Source organism: Mytilus edulis, chromosome 7 (assembly GCF_963676685.1).
Source record: "Mytilus edulis chromosome 7, xbMytEdul2.2, whole genome shotgun sequence".
NCBI classification, from domain to species: Eukaryota; Metazoa; Mollusca; class Bivalvia; order Mytilida; family Mytilidae; genus Mytilus; species Mytilus edulis.
In genome coordinates this window covers 44,774,754-44,793,034 of record NC_092350.1, presented here as the reverse complement: position 1 = coordinate 44,793,034, position 18,281 = coordinate 44,774,754, and the positions used below count along the sequence as shown (strand labels likewise).

Here is an 18,281-nt window from a genome sequence, read left to right as displayed (position 1 = left end):
AAAATTGCCAGTTTTATGAATGTTTATTGATTAATTTCTATTGTTAATTTGATAGTTTAAGTATGCTTTTTAATGAATTTATCAAATGTTCTTTCTTTCCAAATCTCAATCAACATTGCCATGTATTATTATAGAAAAAGGACATTTTTGATGGATTTTTTATTGTCCTAATAACACCTTAGCACTACAGAAAATTATAAGGAAGATTTTAGGTTTTGAAGAGTTTTATAAGTGTAATAAACCATACTTTGATCTATAACGGTTTACTTTTACCAGTTGTCTCATTGGCACTTACCATATCTTCTTATATCTATATCATGGTTTAGGAAAGTTATAAGATCATCACCCTCTTGAACGTTCTTCGAGGTTACAGTGATTGTTCTCTGCTGAACGCATCACTGTGACTTAGAGATGAAAAACATGCTACAATTAAAGCACTGTTCATTTGCTTTTGGTTTAAATACGCGTAATGATGTTGTTTCGGTTGTAAAGATACACCATATTTTTTCCTTTGATCGGATTGTGGTACCGTGGATTTATTTATTTTCTTGTGTATGTATTTGCGTCAATTGATGAAAAACAAAATTTAGAGGATATATTAAAGCGGGGATTGCAAAAGTGTGCATACTAGCCTATTGAAAAAATGTGCTTCGATAAATATCAAAATTCGTAGTTTGCCTTTATTTCAAAATTTGGACGAAATTGGTATCAATCGAATAATAATTAATGTTTTGTTTGTTGTTTTCAAATTATTTAAATTCTTTTCGGTAATTCGGTTTTTATTTCTATGATTCTGCATCTAAAATTTGCTCTTTGCGATTCACATTTCTAAAAATTGTATCTTCTTGTAATGATTGTGCTTTGTGTATGAAACTGCTCTAAAGTTACCCCTTCGATATCATATTGTATGTTTGCATTATTTCATATCAGCAAATTAGTTACTTTTAACTTGTTTTATGCTCATTTGAGTATTCCTTGATATAGTCTTTATAATCATTGTTTTCCGTTTTTGCATTTGTTGTTCTCTAATAAACCAGTTTACATAATTCGTCAATCGCTGATTTTCAGTGAACGTTCATCTAATCATATTGTGTTATTATATTGGTCGAGCTTAAAAAGATGGGGTTAAATAAAAAGATTAAAACATGTTCACGGTTGTACCAATTCTGATTAGTTTAGATCTCAAACAAGGGTTTAACCCAATTGTTTTACAATCTGTATCAAATCAGATAAAATTTCACATCTCACGTCATAGCTTTATCGTACACAGTTTAGCGGTAGGTACTAGTTTATAAATCAAACGATTGTTTAACCCCTCAATATGTCCACAACCTGTTCCAAATCAGATGGGTTTAGATATCACATCATCGTTATACCTATTATCAAAACTATACATGTTGTTTTACCCAATCACATGTTAACACCATCTGATAGATTTCTCTTTGGTTGTCTTTTGTATATCTTAATGGTTTGAGTCTATAGGAGAATTCAATGTCCGTGATAGATTGTTGATAGTATAGACTCAGTTAAGTCTATTCACAACCTTCTTCACTCTTAACTTTTGAGAGATGCATATGTTGTATATACATTTTGTTGACGACGGAATGTTGACTTATTGAGGATAATTGTTCGTATGTTGTTATGCTGCTCTTCTACTAACGGGTAAACAGCATATCCATTTTTCCAAAATAAATATTGCGACCTGTTGATATGATTGTATGTGCGTTTCTCTTTTCTGTATAATTATCAAACTTGGAATCATTCTTGATCTTCAATAATTATATATAATGTTGATATAAAATAAATATTACAGATTCTTGTAATATTTATCGTCATCTTATAGTTTGTGCAGTCTATTCTAAAATTATCATACCGGTTTATTCATGTATCGTTTATCAGTACAAATAAGACTGCTTTACACGTGAGTTGGATTTGATGATGCATTCACAGTAGGAACTCCCACCAAGAAAGGATTGGTAATTTAAAAAGAGTGTTGAAACACTGGCAGCTTTAGAATTGCAAATCCGCTCAAAAACTTATATTAGCTTTGCAGAAAAAGCTTAATAAAAAACAACGTTTATTCCTCATGCAAAGCTGACCTAAGACAGGTTTTGCTATCAGTGTTAGGTTCGTTTTGGTCATATAGCTTTTAAACAGTTTCGATTCTACTACATCATTAGCTTTCAAAAATTCAGAAAAGCGCTTCTGACGCATAACATTTGTAATTAAGTTGGGTTTTTTCCATATTATCTTGTCAGTACTGTGGTATTGTCAAGATTCAAATGTAATGTTGTGTATGTAGGTTAGGTTACAACTGGATAGAGTTGACCTGAATCTTTTGCACAGCTTAAAACGTTAAAGCTTTGTTCTCTTGATTTTTTTAAACTTTTGATCTCATACCTACATGTTGAAGCTTATTCCCCGATGGTAGCATCAGTCCAGTTATTTTTATGTTGACCTCTTTTTATAACATACAATTCAAAAATTCCTTTTTAATAAATTCTGTGGACAAATGTGAGCTAGATTTATTTCCCTGATCTTTTTAAGTCATAATAGTTTCTGTATACATCCTTGGGTTACAAATATTTAGGTTTGAGCGTTACTAAAGAATGCAAATCACAGAAAAGGCTCTCTGAATACATGAACTAGTTTTGTCTGTTCTATCTCCGTCCGATACATTCCATAGAAAAATCGAAAGGTTTCTTTTTCTCGCAAACAATTATGAGAAAATACTATATAAATACCACCAGAGTTGTAAGCAACTGTATCTCAGTCTTCGCTAATGAACATACCTATATTGAATGGTCATTCATACAGGATACCGACATTTGCAAAATGAGAAATCAACAACCTTTGGTGTATGTAAAAATAACGGGAAAAAATATGACAGACATTAACGAACGAGCCCTTGAATTTCAGGCAGCACTCACATAATTTGTGTGGTTATTCAATCTTCAGCTTACCTTGGGTTGTGGTGTAACGGCTTACTATATTGCCCTGTGGAGCAAATCAGTTTGATATTGATTGAATCTTTAAATTGCTGCGAAACACACAGAAAGTAATCAAAAGAAAAAAGTAATAAAGTACCGAAAAACTATAGATAATACCAAACACTAAAGTATGGGGGAAGTCCATACGAACTGCCAAATCAAACGTTATCAATCAATGAAACGAGCGGAAAACTGTATTCCCGTCATATAATGTTATCATTTCAGCGGCATATTTAACATTGCCATAAAGCGAGGAGGTTTGGCTAGCCACAAAACCTGGTCAACCCACCATTTTTTCTTAAAATGTCCTGTACTAAGTCAGGAATATGGCAGTTGTTTTTTTAATAGTTATTGTTTGTGTGTGTTGCATTGTCGTTTGTATTGTTGGCACTTCAGTGTTCTGTTGTTTCATTGTTTTTCTCTTATAGTAGATGGCTTTCCCTTGGTTTTAGTTTGTAACCCGGATTTGTTTTCTCTCAATCGATTCATGACTTTTGAGCTGCAGTAAACTACTGTTGCCTTTATTTTGCAGACGTACTTGAAATTACTAGAATCTAGTTCAAATGCAGTAACAAATAAATCAAGTTCACCAAACTAAAGTGTCAATCAGTATACATTCAATGGTTTAGTAAGAAGACACCATAGACAGAAAAGTATAACTTTGTGCAATGTCCGTTCAAAAATTATGATGTATCATCAATGTGTTAATGAAAAGATTTGATTTGTGGAAATGTGTTTTTTTCGCAGTTGTCTTCGAAACAGCTTTAAAACAAGTTGAAAGAGAGTTCTTGTTTTGATTTGTTTTACTACTCCAATGCATTTATGTAGCTGCATATTAGGATTTTGGAATCTTTGTAAAACTAGCTTTTACAGCTATCTAAATCAAAGGTGGTAAAATATTCTGTGACCTTTCTGAATTTGTGTGTCTGGTCAGGTACAAAACAAGATTAAAGCATAGTCATAAATTGCAATAAATGGATCCATTTATTTACGTACTCAAAATCTCAACCATTCTTATCAGATATACACAATATAAACAGGCAAAGTGCCTCACGTTTAATATCACATTTTCGTCAAAATATAATAAATAAACAAAATAAATAGCAAGACGTCTAGCGCAGCTAGATTTCCTGAGACGAAACAAAAATAAAGTAAATTTGATTCCGGAAATTGATTGTCCGTAATTGTTTTTGAAGCTTCATTATTCCACAGAAATTTAGATGACTACGAAAGCTCTTTGGACGGATAAATCTACCTGAAACAAACGTGGTTGATATTATAAACAAAAAAATACATATTTACATACATTTCATATAATTTTGATTTTTTTTTTATTAGTTTCTATGTAATTTGGTGTTATGTGACACTTTCCATGATGAGTATCACGTAATCAATGAAGCTAAGGGAATAAGGTCATATATTCGAAAGTCATGAGTTGGGTAACTTTGGTTAACAATAAGGAAACACTTATACAGCATGCGCATTACCAAACTGTATGCATTTCTAATTCATCAGATGTTGAATATATATATAGAGAGAGAGTTCGATCCCATCTTTGGATGCTCTGTACATGCCATGTAACACTTGTTTTGTTTTTTTCTCTATTGAAGAATGAATTATGTTCACATAGTAGTTTCTGTATCGTGGATTGACGGGAGAGCAGGTATAAATCCTCAGCAGTCCTGCACTATATAAAAGGTATATCAAGTAAGGACAGAAACTTGGAATTGTAGAAACCTCCAAGATTTTTTTCAAATGTTTTAAGTGCGAGAATGCATATACTAAAGATACAGCTATTCATCGCAATAATAGAAGACAAGAAGATGAGTCAATTTGATAATTTACAAAATATACTTACAAATTTATCAGATCATAAATGGCTGTCGTCAGAATTTTGCAAAAGTCTGTTTTTGTTTATGAGTGTTCTGAGTATTCCAGTATCTCTTTTCCTTCTACCACTGTGAAAGGAATGAAAAAAGAAATGCATCAGAAAAATTTGGATTGCGCACATATGGGTGTTTGGATAGTTAGAAACACAATTTAATTTTGCATGAATCATTTTAATTTATTTTCAATATACTTGATCAATTTTTTTTTTTTTTATTCCTTTGAAATTGATGTATCGGTTCTATATTGATAGATTAAAAGTGTTTAACTAACTGTGTATTTGCAGTACGTTTCTTGTCTTTTGTGTTTTTTTTTGTCCTTTTTTCTAACGACGACAAGCAAAGCGATCAATGACGAAGCTTTCGCCTACCAATGAGGTTTTGAAAAATTAGCACAATAGTTGTAAAGAAAAATTCAAGAATTCTATGGAGGACACTCTGAGTATCGCTTTTGTGAGCTGAACCTTTTGTAATACCTGTATATTTTTAAGCAATGAACGCGTACTCATTTTCTTAGCACTGTGGACGTGGTCTCTTTAAATGTGTATAAAGCTGCAGCGTTCTTTTTGGTATAATGGTCTATTTATATTATGTATCTCAATTAAATATAGATATTTGCAATTAATTTAATTTTCCAATTACTTTTGCTTTTAAATTAATTTTGTTTCTTCTAATAAGCAATTTCTAGTATACCAAGTAATGTATACTAGGAGATGGTTTGCTTGTCGTAACGTATTATTTTCTAGCAAGTGAGTGCACTGCTGTCTGCGCACTTATGTGCAAAACAAACTGAAGTAATGAGAACACTGCAGTTGAATCCATATCGCTGACATCAGTTGCAATTTTGTATGAACATTTCGCTGAACAACAGCAGAATAAGAATCATAAATGCAGAATGATTTAATTTTGTGACGTTAACGTTGTAAAGCAGAAATATGTTCAGTTTTGCGCATTTTACGTAGCTCACTAATAAGCATGAACAATAACAGAATGTGTCAAAGAGAAAGACTAATATTGTAAGGCCATATAATGAACATGTGCGCATGTCTGTAACTCATTTGGTAACATTTTGTAAATTGTGTTTTACAAATAACAGTGCTCTTTTAAAAGTAACGAATTCCTCTCTGCTTATAGTCCATGACGTTCTTCTATAGCATTATTGTTCATCAGACATTGTCAGAGATATTGCATGAAATATTCGGGATTATATTCAAATATAGAAGATTTAAAATGTTTTTGTTTGATTCATAATAAATGTATATGCATGTTTCGATGTTAGTTTTTTTCAAGCATGAATCGTTTTGCTTTATTTGTTTGTTCGTTTTTCTTCGGAGGAAAAAACGTAGCTAAGCACTTGTTTTTCTCTTTAACTCCTTCATAGAAATAGAATATTTTGTTTCTGTAAGAACACACTTTATCTCGCTGCCTTATTAATAGCAAGTGTTACCAGTATTGATAGCGTCATGCTAGATGTATCAAGCGATTCTGGATTGGATATAACAGAGATACCTGAATGCAGAAAACATCCGTAAAGCCTGACCGAATTTTGCAGAGATACCTACATGCCATATGGGTCAATTCTGCCATGCCCAACTATACCACTACCTCGCGACAACGCAATCAGCGCCTGAAGTTCAGCAATTCTTTGGTCTGAAGACGTCCGCTTTTCAAATCTGTAGTAAATCAAGCATGCGGTTTATGCCCAGGAAGATTATAAGTGCATTGAAGCTGCAATTGGGGATGGTGTGCTGTGTCATAGAATACGTTAATGTACGGCTTCTTGGTCAGTAATTGATAAATATGAAGATGACATTGTATTTATGCCTTAAGAAGTTGATAAAAATTTGATACCTGTTGCATATTTGGTACAATTTGGTAAGTATCGAGCCTAAACACATGTACCATATTTTTTTTAAACGAACCCGCATATCAAGTATTCTATGACATAAAGAAATGGAAGAGCATGCAAATGAGCCTGGAAACGCTGCAGCAAAGCATCGTCATTTCTGCAATATAAATAAATTGATACCTACATTTTATTTGTGTCAAACTGACCATGCGATAGTAAAGGTCGTCCTTGGTATAATGCCAGTCTGGCTTGATAATCGGCTATACGTTGATCTGACCATGACCTCTTGGCAAACCTGTGAGTGAAAGGTAGTAGCAACATGCATATATTAGCATACATAACACAGAGGAAGAAATGGTTTTATTTTCTTCTTAGATTTTAGATAAATTTCTCTCATTATTTTTTCAATTATTTCTTTTTTTTTCTTTCTAAACCACCTCTTCGTTATATAACATAACATCATGCAAAATAATAAATAAACGGAGTTTTATCGAGCAGAGTTTAAAAACGTTACATCAATGAAGTTGAAATGGTCCGATCATGAATGTCAAAAGAGACGATTAAGATAGGTTACAACCCAGTAGATGATCATGAATGAATAAACATTCTAAATATCACCTGCTTGGTTTTTTCTTCTTAAGATTCTAATTCGAAAGTGACGATTGTATCTATTGGTTGAATAACCTAATGATGATCATAATATTTTGAAAGTTTTGAATTTCAAAATATATGAGCAATTACTGTCTTATAATTGGAGATTATTTTGATTGTAATTTTGAATTAGTCAATTCATAAATTAAAAGTCAGTAAATATGGGGTAACGCTTAACTCATTCTACGCTAGTCAAAGGCTTTTTGATCTCTAAATGAGTTAAATAAACAAAAATATTATTAACTTTCATTGGTTTATCCTTCATTATTGTCACGTTTTAAGTTCTGTTTCAATGTTCTGCTCAATATATCGTTTAAACTTATGATCATTCTTGAACTAAATTAAAAGCATGTGTGTCAGCATGCCAATAAAAAGCCTACATAGTCCAACTTGTGAAAAAATTTTATTAATTGGGTTCGTCAATGTTAACAAATATTTCATATATTGTAGGAAATGGCGCATTTACAAGTTGGACTGTGTAACATAAGATTATATTGCAAATTTTCATTGATAAATATTAAAATATATAAATATTAATGCATATACTGTTTCATGCTAGATATCAATATATATATATATTATATTATAATGGTTATATCATAGTATATATCATTCCATCATATATACCACTTCACTTGACGTTACGTTACTTGGACGAAACAACACGTACATTTTGTTGTACCTGGTGTGAAAATCAATCAGGCCGCACCCTATCTCTCGACACCCACTGGCTAGGCCCAGTCTGATCAGGGCTAGATACTCAGAGGCCTTTGCATCGGCCATTTGACGTTTAACACTGAAAACACAGTCACAAACATATAACATGAAAACACACACATATATACATACAAACAGATATTCGCGTAGAAAAGTCTACACTTAAACGGATAACTGTCGTAGGACACAATTCCTAATCTCATCGAAAAGACGTAAAGTCGTTTCTTCCTGTCTACTACTGTTTGTGTATTATGGTAAAACATGACATTTAACACAAGTAATGAAAAAAAACCCATTGAGGGATAAGGTTTCGAGCTTTTCTATCTTTTGCCGCCATATTGGAGGACAGCGTACACATGTCCAATTATTACAGGACTTTCATTAAGAGAATTATGGCCAAACTTATTGATTTGCGAGTTCTCTTCTCATGGGCAGGAGTCGATATTTTTGTAAAGCCAAGAAGCATACATATACATAAAGAATTATATTATCAAAAGAATTTCAAATTATTTAGTCTTTTCTTTTGCGGTTGTTTGGTAAATTCCCGAATATATTCCGATTTTGAAAGCAGATTTACAAACTTTAATTCAACAGCTTTCTTTTCACTTCAGAAAATTTATATCAGGAAATTCTGAGAGAAAATGCGAGATCGGTTTATTGTTATAATTGGGAAATGGGTATTTTAAAGGTAAATAATGTAAGTACTGTCCAAATGTAGCTGTATCAAACAAAATGAAGTCGTTGCTGAGAAAACCTTTGGTAACTTTTTGAATCATTAACTGAAATCTACCGAGGAAAATGCGGTCAAAATGTGGTATGTCCTCAAAAAGTAGATCTTTTAGATGGATTTGTTCAGAAAAAAATATTGCATGAATTGTTTCGAACAATTTGCATACATCTTAGTTTGAACGCAGACTTTCAATGCATTAAAACATATAGCTTTGATTAAAGTACATAGTAGAATGATATCAAATAATCATATAACAGTTCTCTGTACTCTCCTGACATTATAAAAATCTTCTTTCTCAAAATAGAAAATAGAACAAGGCGGGGAAAGTATAATTTATCCATAGTTGGCGTTTAAAACCTCTCTTTCCTATAATATTAGATGGAAAAGATTTGAAATATATGAGCATTTGAATTCTAAGTGATTTTAAACAATATGTTATGACGCTATCATATTGTAACGATTTTTGTCTTCAATTATTAAACATTTCTGTACAGAGTTTTATTAGCATTAAAGTAATCAAATGCAATCATTGTTGTTACTTTTATGCTGTGTTGTCATTTCTATTAATATAATTTGTTTGACATTGTATAAAAAACTATGTTTTGAAAAGCTTAGTCGTTTTTCTCGAATCATCTTGTAGGAAGCTGATTATTCTTATTGTGTAACAAAGAAGCAAACCAAATCTAATAAATTTTCTAACTTTAATTGGTGAATAAATAAAACAACCAATCGGTACTGAAGAAGCATCAAGTTTAAAGTGGCTGTGAAAAAGCGATGATCTGCCGCAATTTTACTGCACTTATGAAAAGAGGAACGGTAATTTAATCTTCAAATAGTAAACAATTACAGAAATGCTTCGTCGCAAAGTATGGATAAATTGATTTCAAATTAACAAATTGAGATTGATAATATAAATCTTAACAGACAAAATCAAATAAATTAGTATAAAGGAATTTTCTAGGAAAGGCATTAGTAAAGGCTTATGTTACGTCGAAGTATTTGATTTTTTACTCCTAACGCGTAATGAGAAGGTTTAACATCAATTGACAAATATTGAATATTTCCATTCCAAACAAACCGGAAATAGTATCAAAAAGAAATACTTCATAGATAATGTCGACAGCTTTTTGATATTAATTCCAGATAGAAGATTCACACAGTTATTTTGCTGAATGAAAAACGTCTTTTCAATTTAAGAGGTTATTCATGAACCGTGTTGAAAACTGATGGATGAGAGCATGTTCGAGAATGACTTGGAAAAGTTGTTTTCAACTAAGAAGAATATCATTTCTGTGCATCTGCTTGCTGTCGTTTGAATATTGTTGGTGTATTTTAATGGTATGAAACAATTGCTTTATTTCTACCATAAATAAATTGTGTAAAATATACACAGACTTCAAAATTTAAATATTTCTATCAAAAAATCGCTACGAAAAAGTAAAAATAAGTATAGTTTGAAATTGAAGGCTGAGGGAAACTTCACACTAACAAACAAAAAACGCAAAAACGGCAACAAACTTTGAAATAAAAATAAAATTTAAATCTATTATTTAAGGGACGAGAACAAACAAATAACACATTTGATTGATAAATAAAAACTGACAATAGAAAAGGTAAAATGGGTAAGATTTAGACAAATCAACGTTCCATCAAACCCGATGTATAATGTATGCAATGCAATGTTTCACAGGAGACAGGAGAGCGTAGATTCGAATTAACATTACTCACATATATTGCTGAAGACTTTCCTTCATATAAACACTCATCAAGAATATCAGGTTTACATGCAAGTCTCGCTTTTTTCAAACATGGGTTTGGTAATCCATATATATGTGAATTGGAATCGCTTGAGCGCGGACTGCGCTTTGAGTAGCTTATATAATAAGAAAATTATAATGTATTGTCCTCATTTTGCTTTTTATAAATGAATATGTTTTTGTGTCAATGTATATTAACTGAGTACGCTGCATGCCAAACAGGTGACAAAATCCCAAAATGTCTTGCGTTTCATTCAGATGTCTTATAAAATGGACTTTTCACATGCTGGCAGTAAACGTTACTTTTTCAACTCTATTTTAAAAATATTCTCTCAATGATTAAAATATCAACATTCATTGTTGTGAAAAATATAAAATACAAAAAAGGGAGTAAAAATCTAAGATTTGACAGACATCCAATTTTTTTCTATAATCTTTCAAAGGGGCAGCCTTGCAATATCTGTTAAATATATCAAAAAGTTTAAATCCTTTTTTTCGATCTTGCTTTATAAAAATATTTCGAAAGTGTTCATAATATGTCTGTACATATATACAGAATATTGAATCGTAAATGTATAATGTGTACTCCAGACATGAATAAAGAAAGAAAGAAAGGTATTTAGGATCTTTGAAAAGTAATCGAATATTTCAAAGCGACTACGAAACACGCGCTTGGATATGAAGTCTTCGATTTCACCAAATGTGTTCATTTCGGAAAGAAAACTGCAACAAAAGAAAACAAGGAGAAGTCTATTACAGGACAACATATCCACGCATAGTTAAGGTACGCATACAATCAATGTGAAAAGTGAATACCCACATATACACGAACATGTCTATAAAAAAACTGAATACCGACGAAAACAAAAATTACATACTGAAAAACACATACACAAATATAAAAACAAAACGTACCGATCTAAGTCATCATCTGTATATCTTGCTTGTACTACACATGCTAATAATATCGTTACTGCTACAATTATACTTGTTGTATTTTGCTTCATGTTCATCTGCAAAAAGATCGACAAAAATATATACCTTCAAGTAGTAACCAAATAACTGTTACTGTGATTTATGACAATTTCAGTATTGATGTATACTATGTTTATTCATTGACGTACATGGTAATTGAGATACAAGTGATAAAAATAAAATGTTACGATGGCGACAAATATTAGCTGCAAACTCTGTATATCTGTCACAAATATCATTGTTTTTTAGTTCTTTTTTCAATATTTAAAAGTCCATTTAAGTTGTTATGGAATCTGATCTTAAAGTATATGCCTCATCCACCGTTATAATACGGAAGCCAAAGTATATAGAGAGATTAATGTTCCCATGTTCGAAAACAACTTCAACCGCCGTTTTTAATTTGTAACAACTGAAAAACAACTATGGATGAATAAAACCAGGAAAACAATGTACACTTTTTAGCATGGACAGAATACGAAACAATAATATAGTCTTCTATTATTTGTTTGCCTTTTTACAACTTGAAAATGTTAAAACTTGTATTCATCTTTCAAGTTTTTATATTATGACTTTATTTAGTAGTATATTAAAGATCAACGACTTCCGCAATGCTTCTTACTTAACCAATTAAGAATGCTTTTAGTAAAATTATATCTAAAGATGAAAATATTTGAAATATATTAACAGTAAATAACAAAATTCTCGCTGATATTTGTTTGCATTGACATTGTTTCACTTACCAGAAAAGTCTAGTTGTCTGGTATAAGAGAATTTGTCTTTATAATTTTTTTTATGAAAGAATACATAGATCAATATTTTATCAATGTAAGTAGAAGATATTGTGTACTATTACGCAGTTTTTACATTGATGTAATGGTGCATTAGAATGACACGTAGACAGCAGTTAGTCATATATTCTTTAAAATGGATTGTAGTTCAAAATATGGGTACTGATCATACCAGTTGCACCCTTAACTGCTACAGAGTAACATTGCAAACAATATTTGGAAACTTCAGTCAGATAAACCCATGCATGGAAAAATAATTACAAGACAAACATTTTTGGGAATTCTTTAAAAAAAATATAGATATATCAACTGAAACCGTTAAGCTAGTTTAACTAATTTATTACAAAATTCAAAAAAAAAAGTGTAATGTTTTAATTGCTTCGATTATTCTTCCACTGTCATTGTAAGAGGAAAGAAAAAGTATGGCCGTTGTTATTTACATAAAAGCAAAGACTAAAACTAAAGCACAAACTTGATCGTGCAATACATAACTAAATATAATTTAAGTATGAATAAGCCTGTCCACAAACAGAAACCTGGTCAGTAGTTGTTTTCGTCATGTCTTAATGCGGCCATGTTATTTAGAGAACTTTTGGTGATATTAAATCTATGAGTGTCACTGTCTAAAAATCCAGGAAATAAAATGCTCGTGATGGCTTCTATAAACAGGAATGCTTTTATATTTGTTCTACAGCTTCATAATGTTCATTTGTAGCGGGAAAGCAGTTTTTGAGTCTGCCTCGAAGCCATTCCCTTTTTGTCGATGGTTTGACATTTCCAACGCTCATTGTACTGTGTAAGCTAATGTCAAAATTGATCTTCCTTCTATAAAAGGGAATGGTTTTGTATTTGTTATATAGTTTCATAATGTTGAGTTAAAGCGTGTACGTAATATTTACATCTGCAGAGCGTTTTACTTCCTGTTTGCCGATAGTTTGAATGTTACCGCACTCATTGAACAGATGCATGCTTTATACTACTGTATGGGATACACGTATTTCACAAATATCTAAGGCGACAATAGGTTTATGCCAGAGACAATTGTCCAATTCACGATTGTGATAGTTAACTTCAGCAACAAAAAGGACCGGATGAACCTGAGTCATATTTTGTCAGTACTTATATCCATGTAATGCCTTGAATAATTTCTATGACCAGCTGATTTGTACTATAAATTTCCATATAGACAAGCAAGCGAGAAGTAGTATACCTTTCAAACTCTCAAACGCAAACAGCATGTATTTAAAAGTGATTCAATACAACGTTAAATCAACGCAATAAATATTGTATTAACGGTACAAAGTACTAGGATGAGCATTGGAAATGAAATTTATAGTACAGAACAACCTGTTATATAAATGATTCAATGCTTTAAATGATTCTCAGTACTGGCAAACTATGATGCAAGTTCATTTAGTCTTTTTTCTTAAAGAAGTTTGAATCAACTCCCTTAATAGATATAGGAAGATGTGGTGTGAGTGCCATTGTATTAAATGTACAAAGTAGTATGATGAGCAATGGAGAGTACTAGGAAGTATCAGGATAAGAGAATTTGAAATGGGAAAAAAACTGTCTTCAAATGTCACAGCTGGTATTTGTAAAATAAAAATACAGGAAAACGTATATACTAAAAGACCTTTTTGCATGACACCAGTCAGCGAATTGCATCACAAAACAAATATCATTTAAACTGCTGTACATCATCGTTTCCTTAAATAATTATGACAATTCTATAGTTTTATATACGCAATCACTTATAGATTTTCAGTAATATGCATAGCATTGCATGTTGCGCTTTGTGTGAATTACAAATACACTTATACTTATGCAGATTGGATTAGAGAAAATGGTATAGATTAACAAATGTTTTAAATTCCATTTGAATTTCTAAGCATTTGCATTTTAATATAATTTGTAAAGACATTCTATAGGTTCATGTCTGAATGTTACATACATTCTCGGTCAAAAAGAAAACAACCGCGATTCAGCATTGAGTCTTTTAAATACAAGTGCTGGTCGCGTTTTATCCTTCTATTGAATAATCCATTTAATACCGGAATTAGACTTATTACCTGATACCGTAAGTCGCTGTTGATATGGAAAGAGGCAAATTAATACAAAAAAGATGGTTTATGAAAGTGAACTCTTCTTAAAAAACTAAAGTTCTTTGTTGTAAAAATTGCCACCACTAATTTGTAAATGTACGGTTACAAATACAATTGTATATGCAAATAGAGTTGTTTTTGTGACGATTATTGTCTAGCCAATTAAACAGATGTATGCGACCGTCAAATCTCAAATTTACCATGGCATTTTTTCAAACACAGTAGTGCCATTCCTATTCAAATGCAATTCTTAAATGTTCAAAATAGACATTCCATATATCCAAGAAAAGTCTATCGCACGATGTTGTTTTCAATGATTCCGACCGTCAACCGTGGAAAAGTCATCAGACATCGTCCAACAAAAAGTGTTTCCTTCAGTTGTAGTTTGTTACCCCTGGGTTTTTTGTTCTCTCAATCGGTTTATGACTTTTAAACAGCGGTATACTACTGTTGCCTTCATTTTACAAATTATGTATTTCAATTGAAATGTATTTATTTAAATTCAACTGGTAAAAGATAAACTTGTAAATAAAAACATATGGAATTGTATATAATTCAACGAATTTGAAAAAAATGCGTCGAAATAGTTGAAATCGTATATGCATAGATCACCAATCACTAGTCATATTAACCCAAAGCCATATCAAGTAGCAGTCCCTGGATTATCTACTAATGAGATATGTAAACGCAATATACAAGCTGTTACTGCTTTGGAAAAGGACGTTAACAATTGGAAACAGAGATAATTGTTTTGTCGATCCAAACTTTGACTTGTCAATCACCGTGACCAGCATGGATAAGACTAAGATATATAGCAGACAGTCGTTGTATGATATCTTTTTAATTTCTAATTCATTTGAACATACGAGGACTTTAGAAAACTGATTTCTAGTTTCCATCGAAAGGAAACATCAATAAACCTCAAAGCTAAATTTCAATTTCCGTTTTGAGTTTTCCTTGGACATCAGTATTTTAGTTATTTTACTTTTTATGTTCTTGTTTTCCTATCTATCTTTAAGAAGGTTTTGTATATTTTTGTTTCATAAAAGTACAGAAACATTCTAGCTATCAGAGGCGCACAATTAATACCAACTAGAATCCCGACGCTAGATGCAATCTTACTCAACATAATTCATCAAATATAGTATTGATAAAAGAGTTTGCCATAAATTGTCACAATTTTTATAAATTCTGTGTCAAACAATATGTTTTACAAATGATAAAATCGTTTAAAAAAGGGAAAAAACTTTCCTTCTTTTTGTTACTAGCGGAAGTTGCAGTCTATTTTAATAATTTCAGCGATCAAGGGCGTAAAATTAGAAGCCACTAGAATCCCAACGTCAGATGCAATATCAACCTACAAAACTCATCAGATATATGATAATGATTTTCAATAAAAAAAAAAAAAACCGTCATATTTTTCCTAAATACTGTGTACTATTGAACAATGCATTTTACTAATGAAACGATAGTAAAAAAAGGAAAACTTTACTCCTTATTGTATTTGACAGTCTATTTCAATAATGTGTCTATCCTTACACTCTACTTTGTAATTGTTTGGCTTTTTAAATATTTTGATATGAGCGTCACTGATGAGTCTTATGTAGACGAAACGCGCGTCTTACGTACTAAATTATAATCCTGGTACCTTTGATAACTATAACTAGACTACAAATCCAAAGGAAGTAAAAGTACAATTGACGCTGCATAGAAGTAAAAGTACAATTGACGCTGCTTAGATGTAAAAGTACAATTTAAGCTGCATAGATGTAAAAGTACAATTTAAGCTGCATAGACATACAATTGAAGGTCCGTTTTAGATGAATAAATACTGCTGTCAAATCAAATTATCACCATCTTTAAACTATAACAATAGAAGATTTTTGTTTTCCAATATAATTGGTAGACGTTATGTTGTTTCCTGGTCGCCTGACACTTAACTTTTTGATGTTCTATATTCTGAAAACGTTTTATAATTCATTGAAAACTCCATTTTAGAATTAATTCTTTTTCCAAACCTATTGACAATTGAACGTGTATAGATGTTTTATTAACAAATATGTCTGTCAAATTTTCATATTTACTCATTCATATTTTATTGCATTGATATTTGGTCGAACCTTTGCTATTTTATATGTCTATCAAGTATCCATTTTATTTGATTTAGCAAAACTTAAAAATTTAAAGGAAGTGTCCAAAATTTGGTAAAATTTGACAAATCTGATTTAATACGTGAATTAATATTCATTGTAAATACTAAGTTAATAATTTTTGCAATTTTGTTTGAAATGTTAGAAAATTTTTTAAATTTCTGTTATTAATAAAATTTGATATTTACGACTGATTCAGGAATGAAAAAAAAACACAAGATGACTGGGGTATAGAGCTAACACACACTTTTTAAACAGTAACAATCAAAATTTACCGTCATCATCTCTTTTGCCTTACCCTACCGAGAAAAAACATACCTGTTCTTAATTTTTATCTCGTTCTAAATAGGGCTTTCATAGCTGACAATGTGGTATGTTATTTACTCATTGTTGAAGGCCGTACAGTGACTTATAGTTGTTAATTTCTGAGTCAAAATTTGTCTCATAGGCAATCATAACACATCTTAGCAATATGGCATATCTTCCAATAGACGAAAAGCAAATAGTCATTTGATCAAAAAATATATCTAAATAATAATGCTTATGCATTTTCAAAGTACACATTTAAAAAAACAAAGATTCTAAAGTTATACAAAAACAAAGGATATGAAGTAACCATTCATTACACAAAATCAGAATATGCACAGCAAAAAACTGTTAACACATATAAAAAAAGGAAAAGGAACAGCGCTTTTAACTCTCATTTTAGAAATATTACTACGTTTATATCATATACGGTAAACTTTATATTATATCAATATGTAATGATTGATATGTGACAATGCTCAAGCATGCCACTGCACTATAAAATCATAAAGAACAACAGTCATTAATTATTGTGACACCAGCAAAACTATATTTTTGTTATATTCATTTCCATTATTAAATGCTGCTAAATGCTAAAACTCAATATCGTATAAAAAAACGATTTAATACTAGAAAGTTAAATTGTTATAAAAATCCTACCTTTTCAGGAAAAGAATTAGTCTTTCTTAGTAGATCCAAGTTCAGAAGTAAGTGAACGATTAATTTAGATTTTTCAATATTTATAGATTTTTTTCTATTTAATTCGTGACGCAATGGGAACATTAGCAATACCACGAATGGAGGCGATGTAAACTTCAAGTGACCAATCAAATACAGTGTCTGAAGTTTGTAAAAAAAAGTGAGAGCCAACTGTCCTAAATGAACTGCTTCGCCCATTTACGTGACAACAAATATGGCATAATTGTTTAAAACTGTCCGACATGTCACGTCAGACGCAAGATAGAGAGGTACTTTAGAAAAAAAAATATCGGGTTTGTAGCACTGGCTATAACTTTCGATAAGTTGCTTTCTATGTGATTTTTGAAATGATTGTTCATTAATTTATATAATGTATATCACTATTAGCTTCAGTATTTCAATCGTAACACATACAATACTATAAGTGTGGTTTAATTGACGTTTAAGTAAAGTGATTTTACTCTAATTGGGTTATAAGTTTGTAGTAAACGTGTCCTGTTTTAAATTAGTGGTTACTGCGATTCAGGTAAACACTAATGAAATTTATAAATATTCCTAAAAATGGACAGCTTAATCTTAAAGACACAATTGGATTTACAGCAGATTTCAGTCAGTATGTAGCTAATGGTAATATCTTTGGTTAGCTTGCTTGTTAGCTGAACCGTGAAGTCATTGTTA

The 18,281-nt window shown here is 31.2% G+C and overlaps 1 protein-coding gene across 1 annotated transcript; it reads right to left on the bottom strand.

Annotated features, from left to right (window-relative positions):
* Window positions 1-3,951: 3,951 nt before the first annotated feature.
* Window positions 3,952-17,685, bottom strand: LOC139481563 (uncharacterized). The gene is made up of 6 exons (XM_071264980.1): window positions 17,565-17,685; window positions 11,496-11,593; window positions 8,047-8,172; window positions 6,910-7,020; window positions 4,849-4,948; window positions 3,952-4,245 (listed from the first exon to the last, which is right to left on the bottom strand). Exons 2-5 carry the CDS (start codon window positions 11,591-11,593, stop codon window positions 4,861-4,863), a joined length of 423 nt encoding a protein of 140 aa, XP_071121081.1. The 5' UTR covers window positions 17,565-17,685; the 3' UTR covers window positions 3,952-4,245; window positions 4,849-4,860.
* Window positions 17,686-18,281: the final 596 nt, after the last annotated feature.